Source organism: Pseudorca crassidens, chromosome 20 (genome assembly GCF_039906515.1).
Source record: "Pseudorca crassidens isolate mPseCra1 chromosome 20, mPseCra1.hap1, whole genome shotgun sequence".
NCBI lineage: Eukaryota > Metazoa > Chordata > Mammalia > Artiodactyla > Delphinidae > Pseudorca > Pseudorca crassidens.
The window spans coordinates 6,100,405-6,127,475 of NC_090315.1; the positions used below are offsets into that span (position 1 = coordinate 6,100,405).

General features: G+C 42.7%; 1 protein-coding gene across 1 annotated transcript in view; it reads left to right on the forward strand.

The window, feature by feature from the left end:
* The first annotated feature begins 4,955 nt into the window (after positions 1 to 4,955).
* Positions 4,956 to 27,071, forward strand: part of LOC137214783 (zinc finger protein 665-like) — a 28,077-nt gene continuing 5,961 nt past the window's right edge. The window contains exons 1-3 of the mRNA XM_067719028.1: positions 4,956 to 5,011; positions 12,574 to 12,663; positions 14,145 to 14,271. Of these exons, the coding sequence (XP_067575129.1) occupies positions 12,592 to 12,663; positions 14,145 to 14,271 (199 nt within the window). The 5' untranslated portion in view covers positions 4,956 to 5,011; positions 12,574 to 12,591. The remainder of the gene's footprint in view (positions 5,012 to 12,573; positions 12,664 to 14,144; positions 14,272 to 27,071) is intronic.

Consider the following 27,071-nt stretch of genomic DNA (forward strand, 5'->3'; position numbering starts at 1 on the left):
TTTCTCCTGATATTCAGACATCATTGCTTTACATGACATCCTGAATTTTATTCAAGCTGTTTTTTTCTTGGGACTTGAAGTCCTAAGAGGGAGTATGGTACATTCCCTAGGCAGGGACCTGGAGGGGGAACTTTGGAGTGAATTGGGTTGGCTGGTCTTTTTTTTAATTTGGCTTAAATTAAAAAGATTATATATAATCTGAACAAACCATTTGATAGTAGAATGAGAGACAGAGAAAGGAACGCTTACTCCTTCCAGCCACAAGGCCTTCTCAGGTGATTGAGAACCTAGTGGACATATCTGAGGATCAATCCTTTAGTTGTGCTGGGGTCCTACAAGGGACCCCACTACAACCAGTAAGTAAATTCTGCTCGCCCCCGAGAGGCACAGCAGTTTTTGCTGGAGGGAGAAACCGAGACATGTAAGAGGCTCGAACCGACCCAAGAGTAACCTCTTGGGGAGCTGGACTCAGGAGCAGCACGCATGCGATCCATCACAGTGCCCTCAGAAAGTTGTTCAGATTATATCTGAATTAGGCTCCCAAAGTAATAAAGAGAAACTGCACTTCAAAGGCTGAACAGCTCCCTAGTCAACAGCCACTCACTGGAACTCTGGCCAGCTTCGTGTGCAGTTGGAACAAAGCCAATACTTGCAAGCATTTAACTTTTAAAGGGCCAGGATGGCACTCTACTGACACTCCAAAACTGTAGAGAAAGCTGGTTTAATCTTTTCAATTCTGACCTTGGGGGAACAAGTATTCCCAGGAGAAAGCTTAAAATTTACAACTCTTACCATATCCTTGAAATGTAGCCCACGTTGCCTGACCTACAGCCTTGGGTCAGTTAGTAGAATTTAAAGCTGGAAAAGAACAAAGGAGTGGGGAGGGGGAAGGACTTTTAAACTGAAGCAGGAAAACTCAGATCTCAGTGTAGGGGACTTTCTTGGCAGTCCAATGGTTAAGACCCTGTGCTTCCACTGCAATGGGCCCCGGTTCAATCCCTGGTCGGGGAACTAAGATCCCACATGTTGTGCAGCGTGGCCAAAACAAAAACAAAAAAAACAAAAAGATCTCTGCGTCTATCTGGATGAATGTATGTCTATCTATACATAATAAATGTGATATGTCCCTAACTCCAGATCATGTTATTAAAATTAACTTCTAAAGGAGCTCTACTGAATTGACTTACAAGTAAGTGCTTACAAATCAAATATTTGTAAATGTAACAAACTAGCTCAAAATTTCTTTTTCAAAAAAAAAATTCTTTTTCATTTATTTATTTTATTTATTTATTTTATTTATTTATTTTTGGCTGCGTTGGGTCTTCGTTGCTGCATGTGGGCTTTCTTTAGTTGCGGTGAGCGGGCTTCTCATTGCCGTGGCTTCTTTTGTTGTGGAGCACGGGCTCTAGGCGTGCGGGCTTCAGTAGTTGTGGCACGTGGGCTTAGTAGGTGTGGCTCTCGGGCTCTAGAACGCAGGCTCAGTAGCTGTGGTGCACAGGCTTAGTTGCTCCGTGGCATGTGGCATTTTCCCGAACCAGGGCTCGAACCCGTGTCCCCTGCACTGGCAGGCGGATTGTTAACCACTGCGCCACCAGGGAAGTCCCAACCTATTGTCATTTTTGTAGGAATCTCCATTTCCCAAATATAAAGTATTAATGATAGCCCCGCTGTAGTTTTGCTGCTTATTAACTTTTCTTATGCATTTTGGCATAAATTTTAGCTGCACTGATCTATCAGTCTACTCATGAATAATCATATCCCCTAGAGATAGCCTCCCTCATTTTGATTCATTTCTAGAGTTTTTGTGGCTCTTCTTATTTGCTCTTCATTCTGTAAGATTTTTGCAATAACGTTGCTAGCTCCAAAACTAGCTAAAGTTGTCTATACAGGGAGGCAGTAGTTTTTAATTAGCTTAAGGAGAATTGATCTTTTTGTAATATTGAGTTTTTCCAACCAAGAACAAGATGCCAATTTTCATTTGTTTATACCTACTTTCATATTTTTCAGGAATGTTTTATAGTTTTACTCACATAGAGTATTTCTAACAGACTCACAGACATAGAGGACAGACTTGTGTTTGTCAAGGGGGAGGGGATTAGGGGAGGGATGGAGTGGGAGTTTGGGATTAGCAGATGCGAACTATTATATATAGAATGGATAAACAACAAGGTCCTACTGTATAACTCAGGGAAATATATTCATACCCTGTGATAAACCATAATAGAAATGAATTATTTCATGTTTACTTTCTTTAGGGTTCATATTAAAAAGACTATACCTCCTTACTAAATGCCTTACATATATTGCAAAATTGATTATTCTTTAGGTGAAAATAAATCCCAAAGTCTTCTCAAGACTATATATTTACAGGGTTTGTCATCCACACCTGACAGAACGTGCAGAAATGGAAAACACGGAAAAGAGCTAACATATATCACAATTTTTAAATTAAAAGTAAACTTTCTAATATTCTCAAAATGAACATACAGATACTATGAAATTACATTTAGATATTATTGACTTAAGCATATTAGGATGTAAACAAGTTTTTCTGAAAGATATTTGAAGGTAATCCATCACAGTATTTATAACTGTTATAAAGACAAATGCAGTTCCCATCAAAAATGAAAAAGACATTTCTTTTGTGCCTTCTCTTTTTATTGTATCTATATGAGATGACGGATGCTGATTAAACTTATTGCAATAATTATGTCACAATATATGTAAGTCAAACCGTTATGCTATACATCTTAACCTTATACAATGAAGTATATCAATTATATCTCAATAAAACTCGGGGAAAGAGTTTGTTTTATTTGTTTGTTTTGGCTACGCCACGCGGCATGCAAGATCTCAGTTCCCCGACCAGGGATCAAACCCACGCCCCTGCAGTGGAACCGCAGAGTCTTAACCACTGGACCGCCAGGAGAGTCCCCAAGAGTTGGTTTTAAAAAGGCAAATAATTAAAACACTTTAGCAAAAAGAAAACAATGCAATTTATAATTTAATTGTAACAAAATATCCCTATTTTAAAAGCAATGGTTACCAACCTAAATTATCACATGCCTCAGGCCTCCAGTCTCAGACTGGAAAATCTTGTCGACGAAAATAATCAGTAAACAATCAATAATAAGAATAGAAATGACGTTTATTTGAGCCAAACTGAGGACTAGCCCAGAGCCTGCTTCCCAGATTACTCAGAAACTGCTTCAGAGAAGCAGGGTTTTCTGCCACACTTTTACATCTTGTCAGGACAAAGAACATTAAAAAAGTCAGGGTTACATTTCTACGGGTTTCAAAAAAAAAAAAAAAAAACAAATCAGCACGTACTCCAGCAAGTCAGCAAGCATAGCCTTGGCACTTGGGAAAGGAGTCTTTTTTTTTTTTGCGGTACGCGGGCCTCTCACTGTTGTGGCCTCTCCCGTTGCGGAGCACAGGCTCCGGACGCGCAGGCTCAGTGGCCATGGCTCACGTGCCCAGCCGCTCTGCGGCATGTGGGATCTTCCCGGACCGGGGCACGAACCCGTGTCCCCTGCATTGGCAGGCGGACTCCCAACCACTGTGCCACCAGGGAAGCCCAAGGAGTCTTATCATCAAAGGAGAGCCAGCATCTGCATCCCAAGAAGAGAGGCATTTAATCTTTATTTTTAGCATGAACACTCTTTAGTTCTGGTCAATGTGCCCTTTTCTTTAATAATTAAAGCAGATGTACAATGTATGTTTGCTAGGCCACAAACAGGCTATTTTATTTAACATCAAATTCAAGTTAACTCATGTATAAGCCAGAATGACTTCCCTATATCTCAATATGTGAAAACTGCTTTTATCAGTCTTGTCCCTGTGAATCTCTGGAACTGAGCACAGTGTCCAGTTGGCCTCCTGCGAGAACAGGGAATAGAAACGGAAATGCTGTCAAGTAGGGTGTCAGTATGAAGTGGCTGAATCTACAGAGGCAGAGTTTTGGTTTTGGTTTTGGTTTTTGTTGGGGTTTTTTTCTGAAACAAGTATTTTTATTTTTAAATTTTAAAAAATTTTTATTTTATATTGGAGTGTAGTTGATTAACAATGTTGTTAGTTTCAGGTGTACAGCAAAGTGATTCAGTTATACATGTACATGTATCTATTCTTTTTAAAATTATTTTCCCATTAAGTTAATACAGAATATTGAGCAGAGTTTCCTGTGCTATACAGTAGGTCCTTGTTGGTTATCTATTTTATATATAGCAGTATGTACATGTCAACCCCAAACTCCCCCTACCCTTTCTCCCCGGTAACCATAAGTTCCCTCTCTAAGTCTGTGAGTCTGTTTCTGTTTTGTAAATAAGTTCATTTGTATCATTTTTTTTTAAGATTCCACATATAAGCGATATCATATGAAATTTGTCTTTGTTTCTGACTTACTTCACTTAGTATGATAATCTTTAGGTCCATCCATGTTACTGCAAATGGCATTATTCAGAGGCAGAGTTTTGTATGTCACATTCTAGTCAGCATCGCTACACAGACAACTCCAGCTCTGGTTTACTTAAACTGCTTAAATTAAATCCAATTGCAGGAAATGTTCCTGGATCCAACCAGCGATCCCTCACCACTGAATTGCTTCAGCCTCACTAGCAGGACTGGGGCGCAACTCACTGGCACAAATAGCTTTTGACTTAAACCGTTTTCAACTTGTTATGAGGAAAACATCTTATTAACATCATAAGTGTTTCACACAACAGTAAGCTTTACGGTTAGAGACAGTAACTTAATCCAGGCAGGGAACAACGCTGCATCATAAAACGCAAAAGACACCCAAGTATTCCTAAAGCCGAAAGCTACGCCTTCGCAGCTAGGCGGAGGGATGCACCCTTCCCCGCCTTCTCCTGGGGCGGTGCAGACCCGGGCCCCACGCCCCGCCGCTCGCGGTAGCGTTCCGCCCAGGCCCCGCCCCCGCCGCTCAACTCTGCGCGTGCGCAGTTGTCAACGGACCCGGAAGCGGAGAGCGCGGAGCGAAGGTCACAGGCGGAGCGTAAGTTTCTTCTTTCTAGTGTAAATTTGCGCTTAACAACCCCCACCTCAACCCATCCTCTGGGTGTGGGAGTCACTACGGACCTTAAAATCACCGCACCTGCCCCTCCGCCCCAAGTGAGTACAGACGTCGCCGTCACAGGGCAGGGGTCGTTTCCCTCTGGGTTTGAAATGGCTTTGAGGCTAGTTCGTTCCTTTGGCTTTTCTTTTCGCTGCGTTTTCCTGGTTAAAATCCTTTACTGACCTCCGCCCCCCCTGTGAAGTCCTCTTCTTTGAGGTGGATTCGCTCCACCACAGCCTCGTCCTCTCGGCCCCTGGAGGGCAGCCCTGGCCGCCCCGCTCCCGTAGAGCCCGCGTCCTCTCCCCCGTCCCGGGATTCTGGAGAGCCCGCCCCTCTCCTGACACCCCCCTTCCTCCACGCCCGTCTTTTTTCGTGTCTTCCTCAGGCCGGTCCTTCTGCTCCCCCGGCCTCCGCTTCTTAGTCAGCCCTTCCCCTCACCCCGCAGAGGGGGAGGTGACCTGGGCCAGCCGTGTGACGCTCAGTGTTCTTCGGTCTCAAAGTCCACCCCGCTGGAAAATGTGCACTTCCGCTGGGCGGGCATCTTAATTCAGTCGACATCACGGTAAATATGTGGGCGAGGGGGATCAGGAGAAGCAGAGACAGAGCGGTTGACAGAGAAATAGGAAAACTAAGGTGAAAATAAGAATGAGGGAGAACAGATGGCAACGTAGAGGATGGGTGAGGGCCTGTTTCAATGAGTACTTGGTAAGGATATCAGTGATCTTTTAACAGTTGAAAGTGAGTTCCGTCAGTCAATCTAGTATTGCGTTTTCTTCCCTTTTATGTGATCTGTGAGCTACTAAGTAGATGTGCCTCTCAAGTACCTCTTGTCTGTTCTCTGCAAGTGATGAAGAATGGGCTGGATTGACCTGGAACCTTCTTCCAACAGAGCTCCTCTATTCATGATGAAGACGTTTGCCCAGAGCTTATTTCTAAGCTGACCCCTTTCAGCGTTTTTCCAGGAGGACCACCTTCTTGAGCTCCATACTGAATGCCCAGTGGCCTTCAGTTTGCAGCTTGTGTGTGTTCCTCTCGCGATCCTGTGCCCATAGGTCTCTGTGCCTTTCAGCCCTGTTTGCTCAGGCATGCGTGAAGGAGAGGAGGAAAAATGGAGAAAGTGGAGAGGAGCCTGTAGGTGTCTGCCGGAGGGATACGGAAGTAAGTGTGGGCCTCTAGATGAGCCCAATGAATGGTGTGTGCACCTGTCCCAAGCAGAGTTGTGGGATCGTGGGGTGTGTGGAACTGTTGGCCAAGGGATGCCGCAGTTCTGGCATCTGCAAGTGGGTTGATGGGTGGTTGCAGGCTGCATGGAATGGTTTGGGGTGCTCTAGTGTCTTAGCTCCCGTTTCCTGGGACACAGATGCGGAGACTGAGATTTGCACGCATGGGTTTAATCGAGTAACTCATGATCACACCTGTGGAGGAATGAAGGCAGTGGATTTGGCAGAGAGAAATGTATTCCTGCGATGTTGTTAGAATCAAGGCCTGAGCTGAGCCCACAGGGAGAGCTCTGTATGTAGGAGGATGGGGTGTTGGTCCTAACGGGTGCCTAGAGGGTGTCCCACAGAATCCACGCCACTCAGTGACGTCTGTGGGATCTTTTGGGAAGGCAAGAATCATCATGCATCCCATATAGTAATTACAGGGAAAACCTTCAGAGATCATTTTCTGGGTTACCTTTTGTGTTTTGAGATATTTTGAGTTGCAGGTGAAGAAAGTTCCAGTAGCATTTTGGAAGATACGTAAGAGAATTTGGAGTGTTTTCTTCAAAGATGCTGGGGTCTTGTTGGGACATGTGCATCACTGGAGACACCTCTCTTAGTAGCAGTTTTTGGAGATGACAGTGTTTGTGCTGAGGTCACTGAATGAAAATGTGGTGTCTTCAGTCTAGTGGGTCCTCGAGGGTCTTCATGTGTACTGTTCCATCTAAATGCATGAGTTATTAGGGTTTGGAATGTTTTGTGGGGTTTCATAGTAGGATAAGGGATCATTATGGGGTGTCTTGGGAGTGTCTTGGGCCACATGAGACTTCGTAAGTCTGTATGACTCCAGAAGGGAAACATTGGGTCTTAAGCTGCAGATGGCAGAAAAGTTTCATACGGAGGACCTGTGGGGGATGTGTCTATGGACACAACTTGAGAGGGGCCATAACGCCCTATGACTCGGGGAAGGATTGTTCCAGGAATCGGGGGCAGTCAACACCAAGGTGAATTGAAGTACAAAGGCTCATTGTTGGGAAAATGCAGCTTCTACTTTCCTCCTACCAGGCCAGTGGTGGGTTCTCTGCTGTCCTCTGCACATCTGTCCCAAAACACCACACACACACACACACACACACACACACACACACACACACACACACACACACCAGTCACAAGGCAGCTGGGGAGCAGATGAGCAAGATATTTTAAACTAAATGCGGAACCAATGAGAAGGGCTGCTATGGTCTGAGAAGGGAATTTGGAGACAGGAAGGGGAGCCTCATTTGGGGAGTTACAGCCCTGGTATTTGCGGGAAAACTCAGGAGTGGGATGAAGGAAAAGCTCTGTTCATACTCACCAGTGGATCTGGGGCTCAGCAGTTAGTAGAGTGTAGAATGGGGTGAGCTGATGAGGTCAGATGACAGAAAGGAACTTGTGTTCCTACCCAACACACACTCGCCTTTCATACACGTTTCTCTGTTGTGTTCGCTAGAATGGCAGTGCTGGTGGTTTCCCAGGTAGGTGACTTGAGGAAGAAACGTGTTTTCTCTCTTTGTGCCTTGCCTCCCTCAAGTCTTCCAGCTTCCCCTCTACTGTTCGGTTCAGACACCCACTTCCTGCTGTGCTTCTGCTGTTGCTTTGCACAATCCCAACCAACCCAATCAAGTCAGGATTTCAGGCTGTGACCCTCCCACCCCCCGGCCCCACCGCAGCATATGGGATCTTACTTCCCTGACCAGGGATCGAACCTGTGCCCCCTGCGTTGGAAGCACAGAGTCTTAACCACTGGGCCGCCAGGGAAGTCCTAGGTTGTGATTTTTTTTTTAAGCCAATGTCATTGCAGAGTGAGAAATCCTAGACACTGAGACCTTTTCTCCATCGAGGGGTCTAGGCAGCCGGGAGGCCTCTCCTTTTTCTGCTGATTTTAGGCTCTTTAATTTCCTAAATGGGTCTTGCTCAGCCTGAGGGCTACCCCTTGGTTGAGGTCACTGCGGTCCCGGTTGAGCTTACACTTGCCCTTTGCACTTGTTGAGGGTAAGGGGCATTGTCTGGATGGAGGACCCTCGGCTAGACCCACTTCTGCTGTTCCTGGTCAGCTCCTTCCTCACTCTTTCCAGGGCAAAGGATCCCTGCACACATCTGTCCCCCAAAGTGAAGACCATGCAGGAGGGTGTACGAGTTTCACTCTGTGTTCTTCTCATTAATTTTCTGACTACATATGGAGTATGTACCATAGTCCAGGCTTGTTTTGTCTGCATCAGGGGTAAAATGATAAGCCAGTGGGATACACTCCCCTACCTTATCCAGGCTGTTTTTCCATAATGGAGACAAGCACACCCTGTCACTTACTTACAGCCGTGCAAGTCAGATGCCCCAAAGCAAAGGACGTGTGCACTCATTCTCCTGTGGCCCTCTACTTCCTTGCCCTCCCTGGCATCCCCATCACATCCAGCTGTGCCTCCTCTGTGCGGTCCCCGTGTGGCTCATCACAGCTGGAGAAAGCACACCCCCAGATTGACTGGTCTCACTTCAGATTCCTGGCTCTGTTCCCTCACATTCCCTATGTGTCTGCTCCATGCCTTTCCTTTACAGGCCCTCATAAGTCCAATACATCCTCTCCCATCTTTTCTCTCAAAGGCCCTGTTTCTTCTTCATTGAGCCCCTGGAGCGAAGGGAAGAGATCTCCTCTAACTGGCTCACCCATCTGCCTCAGGGCCTGTGTTGTCTCCTCAGTATCGACTGTGAAGAGTCTGTCCCTGCTCCTGGCTGCGACTGACCCTGCGATTGTGCCCTTGTTGCCAACTTCACTCGGTGTCAGGACCGCATGGCATCCTTCCTCCACTGCATCATGTATTTGACTTTTAGGGGGTTATTTTCATCAGCATACACAAATGGTGGTGTTGCCCATCTTACACACAAGGACCAACACACACACACATGCCAAAACCTTTTTATGCACTCTACCATCTTTATTTTTTTAAAGATGTTCTATTGGAAGTAGCACTCTTTCTTTTTTTAAAAAAAATTTATTTATTTATTTATTTTGGCTGTGTTGGGTCTTCGTTGCTGCACGCAGACTTTCTCTAGTTGCAGCAAGCGGGGGCTACTCTTTGTTGCGATGCTCGGGCTTCTCATTGCAGTGGCTTCTCTTGTTGCAGAGCACGGGCTCTAGGCATGTGGGTTTCAGTAGTTGCGGCACGCAGGCTCAATAGTTGTGGCTCGAGGGCTCTAGAGCGCAGGCTCAGTAGTTGTGGCGCACAGGCTTAGTTGCTCCGTGGCATGTGGGATCCTCCCGGACCAGGGCTGGAACCTGTGTCCCCTGCATTGGCAGGCGGATTCTCAACCACTGTGCCACCAGGGAAGCTCACTCTACCATCTTTAAAACAAAGCATTCTTGGGCTTCCCTGGTGGTGCAGTGGTTGAGAGTCCGCCTGCCGATGCAGGGGACACGGGTTCGTGCCCCAGTCTGGGAAGATCCCACATGCCGCGGAGCGGCTGGGCCCGTGAGCCATGGCCGCTGAGCCTGCGTGTCCGGAGCCTGTGCTCCGCAACGGGAGAGGCCACAACAGTGAGGGGCCCGTGTACCGCAAAAAAAACCACAAAAAAACAAAACATTCTTAATTAACTACATTTTCCCCACTACTAAGTACCTTTTCTCTATGCTCCATTTCAGAGCACAATATACTACAAACTTATTTATGTTCTTTGTCTTCAATTCTTGCCTCTAGTTCCCCTGTGAACCCCACCCAATCAAGCTTTCACATCCACCATCTACTGATACTTTCTTTTCCAGAGTCACCAATGACCTCATCGCTCAATCGAATAATTTATTTCCTCTTCTCATCTTGCTTGTTGTATCGGCAGCATGTTGCGCACTGGATCACTCCTTCTTCCTTGAAAGACTGATTTTCTTGAAAGACTGATTTAACCTTTAAAAGTCCGTTTGCTTCAATTTTCTTCTCACTTCCCTGTTCCCTTCTTGCTGTCCTCTGATGAATTTTTCTGAACACCCTGGTTTCTGAACGTGGCAGCCTCCAAAAGTTTTAGTCGTTGAACCTCTTCTCTTGTCTACATCCGCTGCCTTTCCCCATCATCTCTTCTCATGAGTTTTCAACACCACTTGCCCGTCTCCCAGTTTGCCCTCTCAAGCCCACATCTCTCCCTTAAAGTCTGGAATCCTGTGTCCAGCTGTCTCCTTGACATCTCTGCTGGGACATCTAACAGGCATCTCCGCCTTAATTTGTCTGAAACTGACTCCTTGAGATCCCTGACCGTGTTCCCCCTGCCGTCTAACACATCTTGCTTAAGGGCGACACCATCCTTCCTGGGGCTCTGATGAACATTTTGGTATGTATATAAAATATATAAAACACTACATTATGTGTAATTGTTCTAAAATGTAAGATACAAAACTATTAGATGTTTACTTAAAACGAGTGATGGAATACGTGGTTGCTAAAATTCTTTTTTTCTTATGGAAGAAAAATGCTTGGAGACCAAGGCCCTTCATCATCAGCTTCCCCCGGTGCCTCTCTGACCTCCCCTCCCGCCCACCTCCTCACCCTGCTGTAGCCACCCAAGGCTCCTTCCTTTTCCTGGGGTCAAGGTTCCTGCTGTCCCAGGGCCCTCACAGGGGCTGTCCCTCAGACCCAGGTGGCAAACACGCTTCCTCCGCCAGGTCTGTGGTCTGATGTCAGCGTCTGAGTGGAGCCTTCTCTGACCACCCTCCTCCCATTTAACATGCCAGCCACTCCCTCACCCCCACCTCTGGTCCATAACGCCTGCCCTGCACATTTCCTTCTGCTTCTTCCCCTTCCACTGGCTGAGTCCTGGTGAGAACCGGGCCTCAGGGGAGAGCAGACCCACAAGGAGGTGTCACACCTTTCAGAATGGCTGTTAGCCAGTGGATAAGAGATAACAAGTATTGGCAAGGGTGAGGATAAAAGGGAACCCTCCTACACTGTTGGTGGGAATGTAAATGGTACAGCAGTTGTGGAACTCAGTGTGGAGATTTCTTCAAAACTTGAAAATAGGTCAGGCAGACCGCCTAGCAAGGCCATTCTGGCTGTTGATGCAAAGGAGACAAAATCAGTATTTGGAAGGAGATAGCTGCACTCCTGTGAGCATTCCTGCATTAGTCATAGCAGCTAAGATGTAGAAACAACACAAAGGTCTGGTGGCAGACAAATGCATAACAAAAATGTGTTACATACATACCGTGAACTATTATTATTCAGCCGTAAAAATGAAGGGTCCTGCCGTTTACGACACCGTGGATGAACATGGAGAACATTCTGCTGAGTACACTAAGCCAGACCTAGAAAGACATACTGTCTGATCTCGCTAATGTGTGGAAACTGAAAAAGTTAAACTCATAGAACCAGAGAGTAGAATGGTGGTTACCGACGTCTGGGAGTTGGTGAAAATGGGGAGATTTTGGTCAAAGGGGTAAACTTGCAGTTGTAAAATGAGTAAGTTCTGGGGAGCTAGTGTGCAGCATGCTGACTGTAGTTAATTGTAGTGTATTTCTATATGCTTGAATTTTGCAGAGAGAATAAATGTTAAGTGTTCTCACCACACAGACACAAAATGGTAATTGTGGGTTGATGGAAGTGTAATTACTTGATTGTGATAATTATTCACAGTGTACACATCTGTCAAATAATCACATCGTACACCTTACATTTATACCATTTTAATTCGTCAGTTACACCTCAGTAAAGCTGGGAAAGAATAAGAAAGTGGGGGCTGTGCTGGGCTTGCCTCCTGTGAGTGGTGCTCAACCCAGGCTTCCCATTAGATCGATGAGGCTTTATGCATAGACATGTTTTGTACCCTCTGACCAGGTACCCTCTTCATGTAGTCAGTGTGGGACCAAAGTTCAATAATATTTATGCTGCCCCAGGATGTTCCAATCCGGATCCCTCACTGAGCATCATGACTCTGGGTCCCCCCATTCCTGAGGGCTGAGATCTGGGCTGAGGGTGAGGGCTCTGCTCTGCGTGGGGATGGATCAGGGCTGGTCTGTGACCTGCAGGGGATCGTCGGGTCCAGCTGAGGTGCCCGCTGCTGCTGGGTACGTGAGGGCCTCACCAGGAGGGGAGCCTGATCTGAAGAAAGGGTGGGAAACTCACCTGTTGGACTCTGTGTGGGAGTTACTGTCCTGAGTCCCTCCTGGGACAGTGGGCAGCAGAGGACCGTCTGTTCCACATGCTGAGGGCTTCCCTGTGTGTGTGGTGGTGACTCAGGAAGGGGGTGTGTTGATTCTAAGCATTAAACAGCATCTTTCCAACTTTCAAGGTCAACCTCTAAAGACTCATGTTGTCTGAGGAAGAAGCCCAGAAGAGGAGGGAGAGGAAAGAAAAGGAGTCAGGAATGGCTGTGAATCAGGTAAAGTCGTATTGTCAATTGATTATTTTGTCTGTCCTTCCAAAATGCCCTTCTTCGGACTTGCCAGTCTTCTCTGATGCTTCAGTTTGCTCAATAAAAGTTTGGTTGTTTTTTTTTTAGCATTCTTTTTGTCATGATTTTTAATTATCCAAGAATTTTTCAACTCTACTATTTTGATAATTTCTTTCCTTAATCTGTTAAATTAATGTGCACCACTAATAACCCTTCCAATTTTGAATCAGTATTTTATTACTGGAATAAACAAACTTGGTTTGGCTTTTTTTAATAGCTACATATCTAAATTTAAATGGATAAAATTATATTTGTATTTTTGAGTATATGTATTTTACAGACATTAAAGCATTATATATTTCTTCATGTTTGTATCTGTTTTTTACTAACCTACTATAGAATAATGTTGACAAACTAAATTAAGTACACTTAGTACATTTTCATTGTCCCAGAGATGTTGAAATACATTGATCAAAATGATAATTTAAAAAATCATCCAAAATATGTTGAGACAGCTGCTCTCATTTTAGTGAATGGTGTGTCTACATGTGTGTGCATTAGTGCATGGATGTGAAAGTCCATGGCTTTTATAAAATGTCATTTTATAAATTTTATATTTTTTTAGCAGTTGAAATTACATGTTAATCCTCTTTTACACTATCCCATTAATAATTTAAATAGTAGCAAAAATGGTAACATTATGTGTAGACACGTATGTATTTATATATGGTTTTTTATGCATTTGCACGTTGTTCTCCTTTTACGTTTCAGGCTTTTTCAGGGAGCCCTCTGTCAGGGTACTTTTCATGCTGTACTTAACTGTTTGATTGTTTAGGTTTGATTAGGGGCCGACCACCCGAGTTCAGGTGCTCGCTGTGTCATTTCTTAGCTATTTGATCTGAGGCGCGTTTCTTAGAGTGTCTGTGACACAGTTTTCTCCTCTGTAAAGTGGGAACAGGTCTTTCTCTAATGAGCTATTTTGTCGATAACAGGTTAATATATGTGAAGTCTCAAGCGTAATGCTTAGCACATAGGACGTGTTCACATGCGTTTCATCATTGTTCTTTGTTATCCTCATCACAATTTTAAGATCCTGATCTCTCGGTAAAGCCACTGTGGAGTCGCCTCTGAAGACACCACTCATGTCCTAGCTCATCTGCATACGGAATACCCTCAATGTGTGGAACGTAACATCTGACACTCCTGTGCAGACAACCCGTGTTGCATTTTTACTTGTATATTTCATGTATCATCCACAAAAGCCAGTAATCCACACTGACTCGGAGGATATCGTAATCTTTTGTGGAAGCAAAGAAACTAAAATTTCAGGCATATAACTTGCTCAAAATGCCTTTACTCACATCTGTCAGAACGCAGTCTTCAACCCGGTTGATCCTCTCTCTTCTCCTTTTATGTGACGGTAAGAACTCTCCTCATGGCCCCTTGGTGAGATGTATCTTTTGTTTCAGGGACAGGTGACCTTTGAGGATGTGGCCATCACGTTCTCTCGGGAAGAGTGGGAATGCCTGGACCCTGCTCAGAGGGCCTTGTACCGGGACGTGATGTTGGAGACCTACGGGAACCTGCTCTCCCTGGGTGAGGATAACTTCCCTCTAGAAGTTAGGATCTGCCCTTGTGTATATTTGCATTTTCCCTTGTGTGCCTCTTGGGAGGCCCTGTTTTGCTTCACTGACCTGAAAGCCCTGTTGACTCAGACATGAAAAGCTTTATGATTCGACATCAGGAGTTTAAAATTGCTTTTCTTCAGGAATCTGCCCATTTCATGATATACTAGTTGTTCCAGAGCTTCAGTATTTACAAAGCCCAATGGCAAACCCTTAATATATCAAATTTCTTGTTTTCTACCCCTGTGCTTTTGATTCAGTAGTTCTAGGAAGAGAGCTAGATGTCTGCATATTATACTGTTCCCTGTGTATTCAGAAGGAGGCGGTGGATGAATTTGTGAAATGTTTCTCCAGACCCATGTGTAATGTCCTCACTCCTCAGCTGAACAAGGAACTGGGATTCTGGAAACACCACAGGACACCATGTTCCGTTCTTTTTATGAGTACGAATTTCTGTTTCTGTTGTGAATATTGTCTCCATATTGGAGCAAGGGAAAGAGCTCTGGGCTCTGCAGAGTGAAGTGAAAAATAGCAAAAAATCAAATGAATGGGAACGTATCAGAGGTGCCAACACAGGTCGGAGCTCAGAAGAGCAGAGAGGAAACCTCACCATTAATAGTGTTTGGGAAACTTTCCTTAAGTGGGAGAGTTCTATGGGAAAACAGAAGTTTATTTCTTGTGAACTCTCAGAGGAAATTTTTCTCCTCCCTAACTTACCACTCTGTCCTTCAACATGTAAAATGTGTCTTTTCACCCTTCAGGGGTGCTGCAGCTCCAAAACAGACAAAGGCAGAGTTTTTATCATGATCTACACCCCGTCATCTGGCTCCTGTGAGCTCTTTGGCTCCTTGAGGAGCGTGGGACGGGATGTTTGAAAGGGGTCTCTTTTCCCCTTGGTCTCTCGTTCTGTTCTTGATTCCATCAGACGCTTAGTTCTTAGTCCATATGGATCAGAGCTGACACCTCCACAGTCCTAACCCCTGGACCTTTCCCAGTTCCATCTCCATTTGCTGTACTTAGGAGACCTAATCAAGAGATGAGAAAACACTGGCAGCTCTTCGATTCCATCTGTCACCCCAGAACCTGCATGGGGCTGTCTCAAGCCCTGCCTGCCTGTTCAAATCCCTCCACCCCTCCTCCTGTTCTTTTTTTTTTTTTTTTTTTTTTTTTAATTTATTTTGGCTGTGTTGGGTCTTCGTTTCTGTGCGAGGGCTTTCTCTAGTTGCGGTGAGCGGGGGCCACTCTTCATTGCGGTGCGTGGGCCTCTCACTGTTGCGGCCTCTCTTGTTGCGGAGCACAGGCTCCAGACGCGCAGGCTCAGTAGCTGTGGCTCACGGGCCCAGTTGCTCCGCGGCGTGTGGGATCTTCCCAGACAAGGGCTCGAACCCGTGTCCCCTGCATTGGCAGGCAGATTCTCAACCACTGCACCACCAGGAAAGCCCCTGTCCTATTTTTGTCACACAGCTTGGGGGTGTGTAACGGGAGGTGGGTTGGATCATCTGTGATTGTTACTTAGGAATACTGTAAAGACGGTGGACAGAGATATCTTTTTAATCCCCAGTCCTACATGAGGAGCATATGCCAGTCTTTCAGGCTCTTAGCTTGGCATCTGTGGATAGAGCACATGGTCCCTTCTCAAGATCCTACAATATCTGACCCCACATCTTGTATCTTCCTGCCTCTTGCACTACTCTATCTAGTTGGGTAATATAAACTCTTCCAGATTTCATATTCTCTTAAGTTTGCATGAATTTGCCCCTGAAACTTGCTTCTGAAATACACAGTCCTAGGGTCTGAAATTTTATCCTATTTTTTTGCCGTGATCATCCACCTTTAAGTAACGGACGATTTTTGGTGGATTCTCCTGTGGAGTGGGTTTCCTTGGTAACAAAATTCTTGATGGAGAATACTGTCACTCATATCTTGTGACGTTATCCTGCTACATAAGAAGCACCACTTGAAGCTACTCAGTAGAGTGGTCAGCATGTCCCAGGATACTGAGGTGGAAAGTATCAGGAGAGCCTGACTGATAAGTGTTTTCAGTAATCTTTCCAGTTTGGAGGAGTGTCATGAAAGCATCTCTCAAGGACACTGTGACAATGGTGTTCACATATGCGAATGACCATCCCCTTTGTGCCACAATAAATAACACACGAATTTCTGCTGGGAACATTTGTTACGAAGATCATATGCTCATATCTCTGAGGCTGTTGACTAAACTATTGTCCATACCACATTTTTTATCCTCTGTGTGTGCCATTGTTCATTCTACCTCAACACGTTATTTTGAAGCAATTTAGTGAGGGAACTTATGAAGCTGAATGATACTTTCAGTGAAGTACCGTAATTTGTTGTGTTTAAGCCGCTGCTACTCTTTGTGTTCTCTGTTTCATATTTGCAGTGTGTGGGAGGGGGGGATTAGGGAGTGGATATTGTTTTCTATATATTACAGTATTTCCTCCTTTAGAGTTGGGAGTATGGCTCAGCAGCTGTTTCCCTAAATCCTGCACTTAGTCCAGAATATTTTGAAAACATAGTCTCATTAATTCCTTCTACTTCTTTTCACCTGAGTACCAAATATTAAATTTATTACAATTTTTAAGTTGAGATTTTTAATATCTTGAGAATATATGTATTTTTATTGTCACTCTCTTAATCCCGGGAATACCATTGGATTGCCTTGCCATAATTTGTTATATAAAATGCATTGCTTTTTCTATTGTATGTTTTCAATTTTCTGTACATAATTTGTTGAATTTTATATAAATTTCACTGAGTTTTTATTTTGGGGCATGACTGTGATATTCTAATAATCATGCTCCCTGTCTAGGTTCATAATGTCCATGTTGATATAGTGAATTAATACTTATATATGCGTTGTGTTTTATAGAAAATTTAGCCCATTTCTTGCACTTTATGAACTTCTCCACTGTTGTTTCTGACACCTGTATTTCCTGCAAAACTTCTAACGTTCTGGAAACTCCATTCCTTTTCTTTTTTTAGTTTATTTTATATTGGAGTATAATTGATTTACAATGTTGTGTTAGTTTCTGGTGTACAGCAAAGTGATTCATTCATACACATATGTAATAGTTTGCATCTGCTAATCCCAAACTCCCAGTCCCTCTTCTGGAAATTGCATTCTTGAGTGAACACTAGAAGACCGTCTTGTTCCCCATTTTCCTTTCATTAGCTTCATATAAAGTGCACCTGGTCCCCGTTGTCCCTCCTACTGGTGCTGTGCTCTTGTCCTCCAGCTTATCTGCTGTGTGTGTTGGTCACCACCTCTGTGCACATGGGTCTCTTCCATCAGTCTCCACGCCACGGCCAGAAAATGTTTCTGCACGGAACTGCTGTTACTACAGCGCCCATTAATGCAAGTCCTCCCCCATGAGAGCCATTCAACTGTTGTCTCCATAAGGTTACTTCTGTTCTCCTGATGATATTTATGAAGTCTAATTGATTAATTTTAGACACATTGCATATTATTGATTGATTCGAAATAATTATATGTCTACTAATACATGTTCTTTTTTTTATTGTGTCAAATAACTTTCATAATGTTTTACATCATTTGAGCTTAGAAGAGTTAACATATACCACGTTTTTCTTGTTGTTTGACTATAGATTCAGTTGATGACCATGAGTATTTAAACTCACTTGATTTCTCCCCATTATCCCCCCTCAGCAGCCCCTAGCAAACACCATTCTGCTTTCTGTTTCCATGAAGTTGACTGTGTTTGATAACCTCTCATAAGTGGACTCGTATTTTTTGTGACTGGCTTATTTCGTAACATCCTCAGGGTTCATCCATGTTGTAGCACATGCCGGGATCTGAGTCTTTTGTTGTTTTGCCTGAATAATCACCTTTTTGTGCATTCATCTGTCAGTGGACACTTGGGTTGCTTCCACCTCTTGGCTATTGTGAATAATGCCTCTGTGAACACGGGTATGCAAATATCTCTTCCAGATCCTGCTTTCAGTTTCTTTGTTACATATACAGGGAGATGAAATTGCTAGATCATAGGTCTCTTAGTCGGTTTTGGCTCCTCTAACAAAGTCCCATAGACTGGGTGGCTTGTTAACAACAGAAATTTATTTCTCACCGTTCCGGAGGCTGGAAGTCTGAGATTTGGGTGCCAACATGGTTCAGTTCTGAGGAGGACCCTCTTCCCCATGTCTAGCACAGAGCTCCCCAAACTCCTGGAATTTCCTGAGTGATAACAGCAATGGGAGCATCTTTTGGTATAATATTAGGTGTCTTGTCCTCAGTTTCTAAAACTACTTCAGAGCCATGAAGGTAGAATGGGTGTCTTGTTATTCATAACAAACCCCCTTAAGTCACAGCTGAGTTTATGGTAATAAGGTGACTTTTGGAAATTCCCTCAAGATGGGGGGCTGTCACCAGGGGAACCAGCCATGTGATTAGAAGGTTGGAACTTTCAGTCTCACCCCTGATTGGAGGGGTTGGGGAGAGGGGCTAGAAATTGAGTTTGCCTGCCAATAGCCACTGATTTAATCAGTCATGCCTGCGTAATGAAGCCTCCATGAAAACCCAGAAGGAGAGGGTTCTGAGAGGTTTCAGGTTGGTGAACACGTGGAGATTTGGGGAGAATGGTGGTCTGGGGGAAGGCGTGGAAACCCCGAACCCTTTCCCCATACCTTGCCCTATGCATCTCTTCCAGCTGGCTGTTCTTGAGTTATATCCTTTATAATAAACTGATGATCTAATAAGTAACATGTTTCTCTGAGTTCTATGAAACATTCTTAACAAATAAATCGTTGGAACCTCCGATCTGTAGGCTGCTGGTCAGAAGCCCTGGTGACATCCTGAACTTGAGATTGGCATCTAAAGTGTGAGGTGAAGGGGGCAGTTTTATAACACCAAGCCTTAACCTGTCGGATATGACTATCTCCAGGTAGATAGTGTCACAACTGAGTTCAACTGTAGGACACCCAGCTGATGCCTGAACATTGCTTGTTGGTGTGGAGATCCACCCCTACCCCCATGATGGAATTGCTGATCAGACCCTTTTAGAATTCTTTCTATATTCCCAATATTAACCTATTATCAGATACATGATTTGCAAATATTCTTCCCATGCCGTAGATTGTCTTTTCACTCTACTGAGTGTGCTTTAATGCACAATACCTTGTAAATTTTGATGCAGTCCAGTTTATCCGTTTTTACTTCTGTTGCCTGTGCTTTTGATGTCATGTCTGATAGATCATTGCTGAATTCAATGTCATGAAGGTTTCCTCCTGTTTTCTGCTATGAGTCTTATACTTTTGGAGCTCATGTTTAGACGTATGTGGTGTAAGCCAGTGGTCCAGCTACATTCTTCTGCATGTGGATATTCAGTTTTCTCAACATCTTTTGTGGAATACACTATCATTCCCCCACTGACTGGTCTTGACACCCTTGTGGAACATCACTTGACCATATACACATTGTTTCTTTCTGACATTTATTTCTCTATTCTGTTCCACTGGTCTCTCTGTCCTTATGCCAGTACCACACTGTTTTTGATGAGTGTACCTTTGTGTTAAGTATTTTTTAATAAGTTTATTTATTTTATTTTTATCTATTTTTGGTTGTGTTGGGTCTTTGTTCCTGTGTGCGGGCTTTCTCTAGTTGCAGTGAGCAAGGGCTACTCTTCATTGCAGTGTGCGGGCTTCTCATTGCAGTGGCTTCTCCCGTTGCAGAGCACGGGCTCTAGGGTGCATGGGCTTCAGTAGTTGTGGCGCACGGGCTTTGTTGCTTTGCGGCACGTGGGATCTTCTCAGACCAGGGCTCGAACCCGTGTCCCCTGCCTTGACAGGCAGATTCTTAACCACTGTGCCACCAGGGAAACCCTGTGTTAAGTATTGAAATAAGGAAGTGGGAGACCTCCAACTTTATTCTCTTCAAGCTTGTTTTTGCTGTTCTTTGTCTCTTGAGATTTTATATGCATTTTAGGATGAAATTATCTATTTCTACAAGAAACACTTGGGATTTTTGCTAGGTATTTGCATTGAAGATGTTGATTGTTTTGGGTAATATTGACATCTTGACAATATTTTATTCCAGTCCATGAACTTGGAATATTTTTGCATTTATTTGTATCTTTCCTAATATTTTTCAGCAATGTTTTTAGTTTACAGTGTACAAATCTTCTTTGCTAAGGTTATGTGTGTTTTATTCTTTGATGTTATTGTCAGTGGAATTGTTTTCTCAATTTTCATTCAGATTGTTCATCGTTAATGTATAAAAACACACTTGATTTTTACATGTTGGTAATATATCTTGCAACTTTTCTGAATTCATTCATTAGTTCTAGCAGGATTTTTGCAGAATCTTCAGGTCTTTCTCCACAATTGATCATATCGGCTGGAAACAGATAATTTTCTTCCCTTTTTCTATCTGGATACCTTTTATTTCTTTTTCTTCCTATTCTGGCTAGGACTTCTAGTAATTTTTTTTCAGTAATATGTTTTATACAGATAGTGAGAGCATGTATCGTTGTCTTGTTCGTGATCTTCCAGGAAAAGCTTTCAGTCTTTCAACATGGAGTATGATGTTTTGGCCATTTAATACATGTCCTTTCCTGTGTTGAGGTAGCTGTTTTGTATTCCACTTTACTGAGTGTTTTTTATCATGTTAACTTTTTTCAAATAGTTTTCCTGCATCAATTGAGATGATTGTGTAGCTTTTTTTTTATCCTTTTACTCTTTTAATGTGCAGGTTTACATGGAAAAGTTTTTATATGTTGAACCACCCTTGCATTCCAAAAATATATCCCCCTTGGTCGTGGTGTATAATTCTTTTAATGCAGTGTTGCATTTGGTTTACTATCGTTTTATTTGTGATTTTTGCATCAGTATTCATCAGAGGTATTGGTCTGTGGTTTTCTAGCAGTGTCTTTGTCTGTTTTAGTGTTAGAGTAATTCTGTCCTCATAGAATGAGTTTGGAAGTATTTCCTCCACTTCATGTTTTTTTGCAAGTGTTTGAGGAAGATTGGCATTCATTGTTTTTTTTGGTTTTTTTTGTTGTTTTTGCATTCATTGTTTTTAAATGTTGGGTAGAATTCTGCGGTGAAGCTATCTGGCTTTCCTTTGTTGAATGCTTTTTGATTAGTGATTCAGTCTCCTTACTAGGTATAGGTCTGTTCAGTTTTTGTATTTCTGAATTGTTCAGTCTTCAGAGGTTGTGTTGCTAAAAATTTAGCCATTTCTCCTTGGTTTACCACTCTTTATTTACACATAGAATTGCTTATACTATTCTCTTAGAATCCTTTCGATTTCTATAGCATCAGTTGTAATCAGTTGTAATGTTCCCTCTTTCATTTCTGATTTTAGCTATGAGTCTTCTGATTTTTTCTTAATCTTGCTGAGTGTAAATTTTGTCTCTCAAAGAACCAACTTTTCATTTTTGTGATTGTGTTTTTTAAATTTTCTAGTTCCTTTATCTCTAATCTTACTCTTATTTCTTTCCTTCTGGAGCTTTGGCTCTGTTTTGGTCTTTTGAGATCTTTTTTTTTTCCCATCTTTTCTTCCTTTCTCTCTCTCTGCTTTTTTTTTTTTTTTTTTTGAAATACTTATTCACATGATAAGCCAGGATCTCTTTTGTGGACTCCTTTGTATTTTCTTTTTCCCCAGGTCTGTTGACAGATAATCAAACATAACATGGTGTAAATTTAAAGTGTACAGAGTGATGATTTGATATACATATAATATATTGCTAAATAATTACCACAGCTTAGGTAACACGTACATCAATTCACATAATTACAATTTTGTGTGTGTGTGTGGTGAGAACATTTAACATCTACTGTCTTATCAAATTCAAGTATATAATTACAGTATTGTTAACAACAGTCACCATGCTGTGTATTAGATCCCCTGAACTTATTCGCCTTATAACTGAAACTGCCAATCCGCAGCCCCTGCAACCACTATTCTACTCTTTTTCTAATCATTTCGCTTTTGTTTTTGTTTTAAAATTCCACTACGTGTGATATAATTGAGGTCATACTGTATTTGTGTTTCTCTCCTGACTTACTTCACTTGGAATAATGCCCTGAAGGTCTGTCCATGCTGGTACAGGTAGCAGGATTTACTACTTAATTTTTTTATTGCTGAATAATATTCCATTGTGTGTGTACCATTTTAAAATTTATTTACATACCGTTGGACACTTAGGTTATTTCCATGTCTTGGCTATTGTAAATCATGCTGCAGCAGCATGGGGGGCAGATATCTGAGGTAGTGATTTCATTTCCTTTCAGTATGTATCCAGAAGTGGGATTGCTATATCCTATGGGAGTGAAACCATGCACCTCAGATTGGGACTTGAACCCACGTGCCAGGACTCGAACCCGGCCAAAACCCACAGCCTTCCAACTGAGATCACACACCTGGTTTCAGGACTTAATGAAGCTCAGGTTCTTGATGTCTCATGGCAGAAAGAATTCAGTGAGAGACAAAGTGATTGGTAAGAAGTGGATTTATTTAGAGAGAAACACACTCTGCAGACAGAGTGTGGGCTGTCTCAGATGAGAAAAGTGCCAGGGTATAGGGTTGTCAGTTTTTATAGGAGCGGGTAATTTTATAGGAGCGGGTAATTTCATAGGCTAATGAGTGGGAGGAGTATTCCAGCTATTTTAGGAAGAGGCGGGGATTTCCAGGAATTGGGCCACTGCCCACTTTGTGATCCTTATGGTTGGTGTTGGAACTGTCATGGCGCTTGTGGGTGTGTCATTTAGCTTGCTGATGTGAGCGTATACTGAGGCTCAAGGTCTAGTGGAAAAAGTTGACTTGTCAGTCATCTTGGATCCATTTGGTTCTAATCAGTTTATGTCATGTCCTCAGGCTTTGTCATTCTTTCAAAGGTTGTGCCCTGCCTCCTGTTTCATTCTTTTTTTGTTTGTTTGTTTTTTAATATTTTGAGGAACGCTCCATACTCTTTTCCATGGTGGCTGCACCAATTTACATTCCCACCAGCATTGCACTGGGTTCCCTTTTCAACACATCCTCACCTCCCCTTATTATCTCTTGACATTTTGATGATAGCCATTCTACCAGGTGTGAGATGATAGCTCACTGTGGTTTTGATTTGCATTTCCTCCTAAGGAAGGAGCTGGAATTTGGGAAGCTTCCTCCCAGTTGTGGTTGTGGTTTTCTGTAGTTTTTATTCTCTATTTCATTTATCTCTGATCTACTTTTTTCTACTTCTGCTAGCTTTGGTCTTTTTTGTTCTTTTATATATATATATATATATATATATATATATATATATATTCCACCTATAAGTGAGATCATTCAGTATTAGTTTTTATGTGTGACTTATTTTACTGAGCATATACTCTCAACGTCCATCCATGTTGGTACAAATAGCAGAATTTCCTTCTTTTCTGTGGCTAAATAATATTGCATTGTGTATGTCTACTAGATTTTTTTTATCCATTCATCTTTTGGACACTTAGGTTGTTTCTGTGTGTTGGCTGTAGTGAATACTGCTGTAATGAATATGGGAATGCAGGTATCTTTTTAAGACAGTGATCTTATTTTGTTCGATATATACCCAGCAGTGGAATTGCTGCATTATATGATAGCGGGGTGTGTTTTTTTTAATATTTTGAGGAAATTATATACTGTTTTCCATAGTGGCTGCAACAGTTTACATTCTTCCCAGCAGCGATCCCTTTTTTCCACGTTCTGCTCAACACTTGTTATCTCTTGTCTTTTTTGATGGTAACCCGTCTGAGGGGTGTGAGGTGATATCTCCCTGTGGTTTTGATTTGCATTTCCTCCTGAGGGCAGATCTGGGTTTTGGGAGGCTTCTCCTGTTCATTCTCACAGCAATGTGCTGGGGAGTGAGTGAGTCAAAGGCTAGCAAATCGTCATGATCTTTCGGACACTTTTTGGTTCAGTGTTTTGGGGGTAGTCATTTGTTTGAGTGCTGCAGCTTATTACTGGTTTCCAGAGTTTTCCCAAAGGATTTTTTTCCCCCTTTGGTTGTATATTGTTATTAACTGGGTGTCTCCATGGGGTAATCATTGCCTTGAGTTTATTGGTCTTACCATCTTGCTGACATCACTCCTCATGCCTTTTATATGGCGGAGATTGTGTTAAGAGATCCAGGATATGAGTTCAAGTAATTAGAGACCCCAGGAAAAGGGACACTATTATTTTTAATACCAAACAAAGAGTCTTAGATTTCTTCTTTAAAAGATTTTATATAAGTAGTGTTTTATTTAATAAAATTCTTTTTTTAAAAAAAAACTAACATTATCACATCTTAAAATGCTCAGACCTTAGCAAACACCTCCTGCTATCTTGGTTTCTCCAGACAAACTCTCTGCCCACCCAGCCAGGAGATCATCATTTTGAAATCAAAATCCCCCTATTTTGCTGTACCATTGATAACATTTTATTGTACCTGCATGTGCGTGTACAGAGTAAACACATCCATCTCCTCTTGATGGCCATTTCCTTATTCTTCTCCCATTCTTGCATATATCCTGGAATATCATTGTGTGTTGAATACATGCCTGGAGATGGAACGCATGAGATACTCAGTTTAACAAATTTCACAGCATGTATTGATATAGGTGTAAACCTGCTCTTCCATTTTTGCCCCATAGTCTGTATATAATTACATTAGTTAAAACTGGGACAGCATTGTGCTCCTTGCCAGTTCTTCTTTTCCTCCAAGCTCAGTATTTTAGTCACCCTCGTACGGTTGTAGACCCACAGACATGCAAATACAAGCTGTGCACCCACGTGTTTGCTACTCCCTGCCCTCCACTCTTGCCCTTCCTCAGACCTGACCTTTCTCACCAGGTATCTTGACTTGGATGGAATACACTGTTATTTCCTAGAGTTATTAAGTCTGTACTCTGGAACTCCCCGATTTCCACAACACTCCTTTACCCACCCACCCTACCCCTGCACTACTCACACTGTAAAAAATGACCCCTATTTATCCACTGAACAACTTTCTCCAGACAGGACCTGAATCAGAATGCACAGGGCTGAGGACTCAAAAGCAAATTCCAGGAGGAGTGGCCGAGTCACACTGTTACAGTGACGCAGCTGAGTTCTTATATCTCCCTTGAAGTATTTCTTTCTAAGCTCCTGGTATTCGTTGTAATATTCTGTAATCTGTACTGCCTGAGTGGCCAGTCATGCTTAAGAACATGTCTGATTCTGTAGGTACAGGTTCAAATCTTGCTTCTCTCACTTTCTGTGTAAATTTGTGTTATGTACATAAACCCTGTGAATCTGCTGTCCTTATTTTAAAAATAGTGGTGTTTTACCTCAAGCCTTAAAACGAATTAGTGGTTTTTTGGTTTTTTTTATTAGGTTGTGTGGGGTCTTAGTTGCAGCAGGCGGGCTCCTTAGTTGCAGCTCGCCAGCTCCTTAGTTGTGGCATGTGAACTCTTAGTTGCAGCATGCATGTGGGATCTAGTTCCCTGACCAGGGGTTGAACCCAGGCCCCCTGCACTGGGAGCGTGAAGTCTTATCCACTGAGCCACCAGGGAAGTCCCCAAATTAGTGTTTTTAGATGGCTTAGAATATTGTATGTTTTACAGTAAAGACTCAAAAAGTTACTTTTCTGTAACAAGATGTGTCAACTTTCTGTCATATTTATTATGAGATATCCCTTTGTCTGCAATGCACCTTGTATGTTTTTATTTTGCAGTATATTCTCAACAATGTTGTCTCTGACCTTAATTAGTAAATTTTCAAAGCACATTACTCTGTATCACATATAATTTGGTGCCAGTGAACAGGATAATTAAAGGGCACTGCATAGAGAGGGAATTCCTCTATTAATTGACTGATATAACTGCAGTCATGAAATCATAACTGTGACTTCTGACTTCTTTCTCCAGCTCTTCTTTATAATGTTATGTATTTTCCTGACATGATATTGCATGAGTAGGTGATTTCAACATAACTCCCAGTTCTCATATTGTGTGCTCCTTCTAGAATAGAAGTCCTTTCTTTATTCTAAAGGGGGAATGTTAAGAGTTCCACAGAGTAGGGCTTCCCTGGTGGCGCAGCGGTTGGGAGTCCGCCTGCCGATGCAGGGGACGCAGGTTCATGCCCCAGTCCGGGGGAATCCCACATGCCGCGGAGCGGCTGGGCCCATGAGCCATGGCCACTGGGCCTGCGCATCCAGAGCCTGTGCTCCGCAACAGGAGAGGCCACAACAGTGAGGGGCCCGAGTACTGCAAAAAAAAAAAAAAAGAGTTCCACAGAGTAAAATTTTCTATAAAATGGTGACTTATTACTTATGCTGGCCTTATCATGATTTACTAGAATATTTATCAATTTATATTGTGATTTATAGATGATGTTTTTTCAGCCTGTATTATGCAATATATCTGACACGCACCACTTATTAATGCTGTAAAATGCCTATTCTCAATGGGGACATGTGGATTTATAATGTGTATTCAGATAAATATTTTGTTTTCTTATGAATTGTTTTATTGATTTATTTTCTCAATGCTGCAATGGTTTTGTGATTCTAAACGGCGAGTTATTTAGATTATCCATTAGATAAGCTTGTTTTGGATTATTTACCATTACAGTACATTGTCCTTTAGTACTTATTTATGTACAGTAATTATGCATAAAATATATATTATGGTTTTTTCTCCTCAGTTATGAGACAGCAGTATGTTTACTGCCAACAGGTATGTGATCTTTGTGGTCATGGTGGAAAATACCCTTTCTTTGAGAGCTAAGTTTCCACAATGTGAGTGTTTTTGTCATAG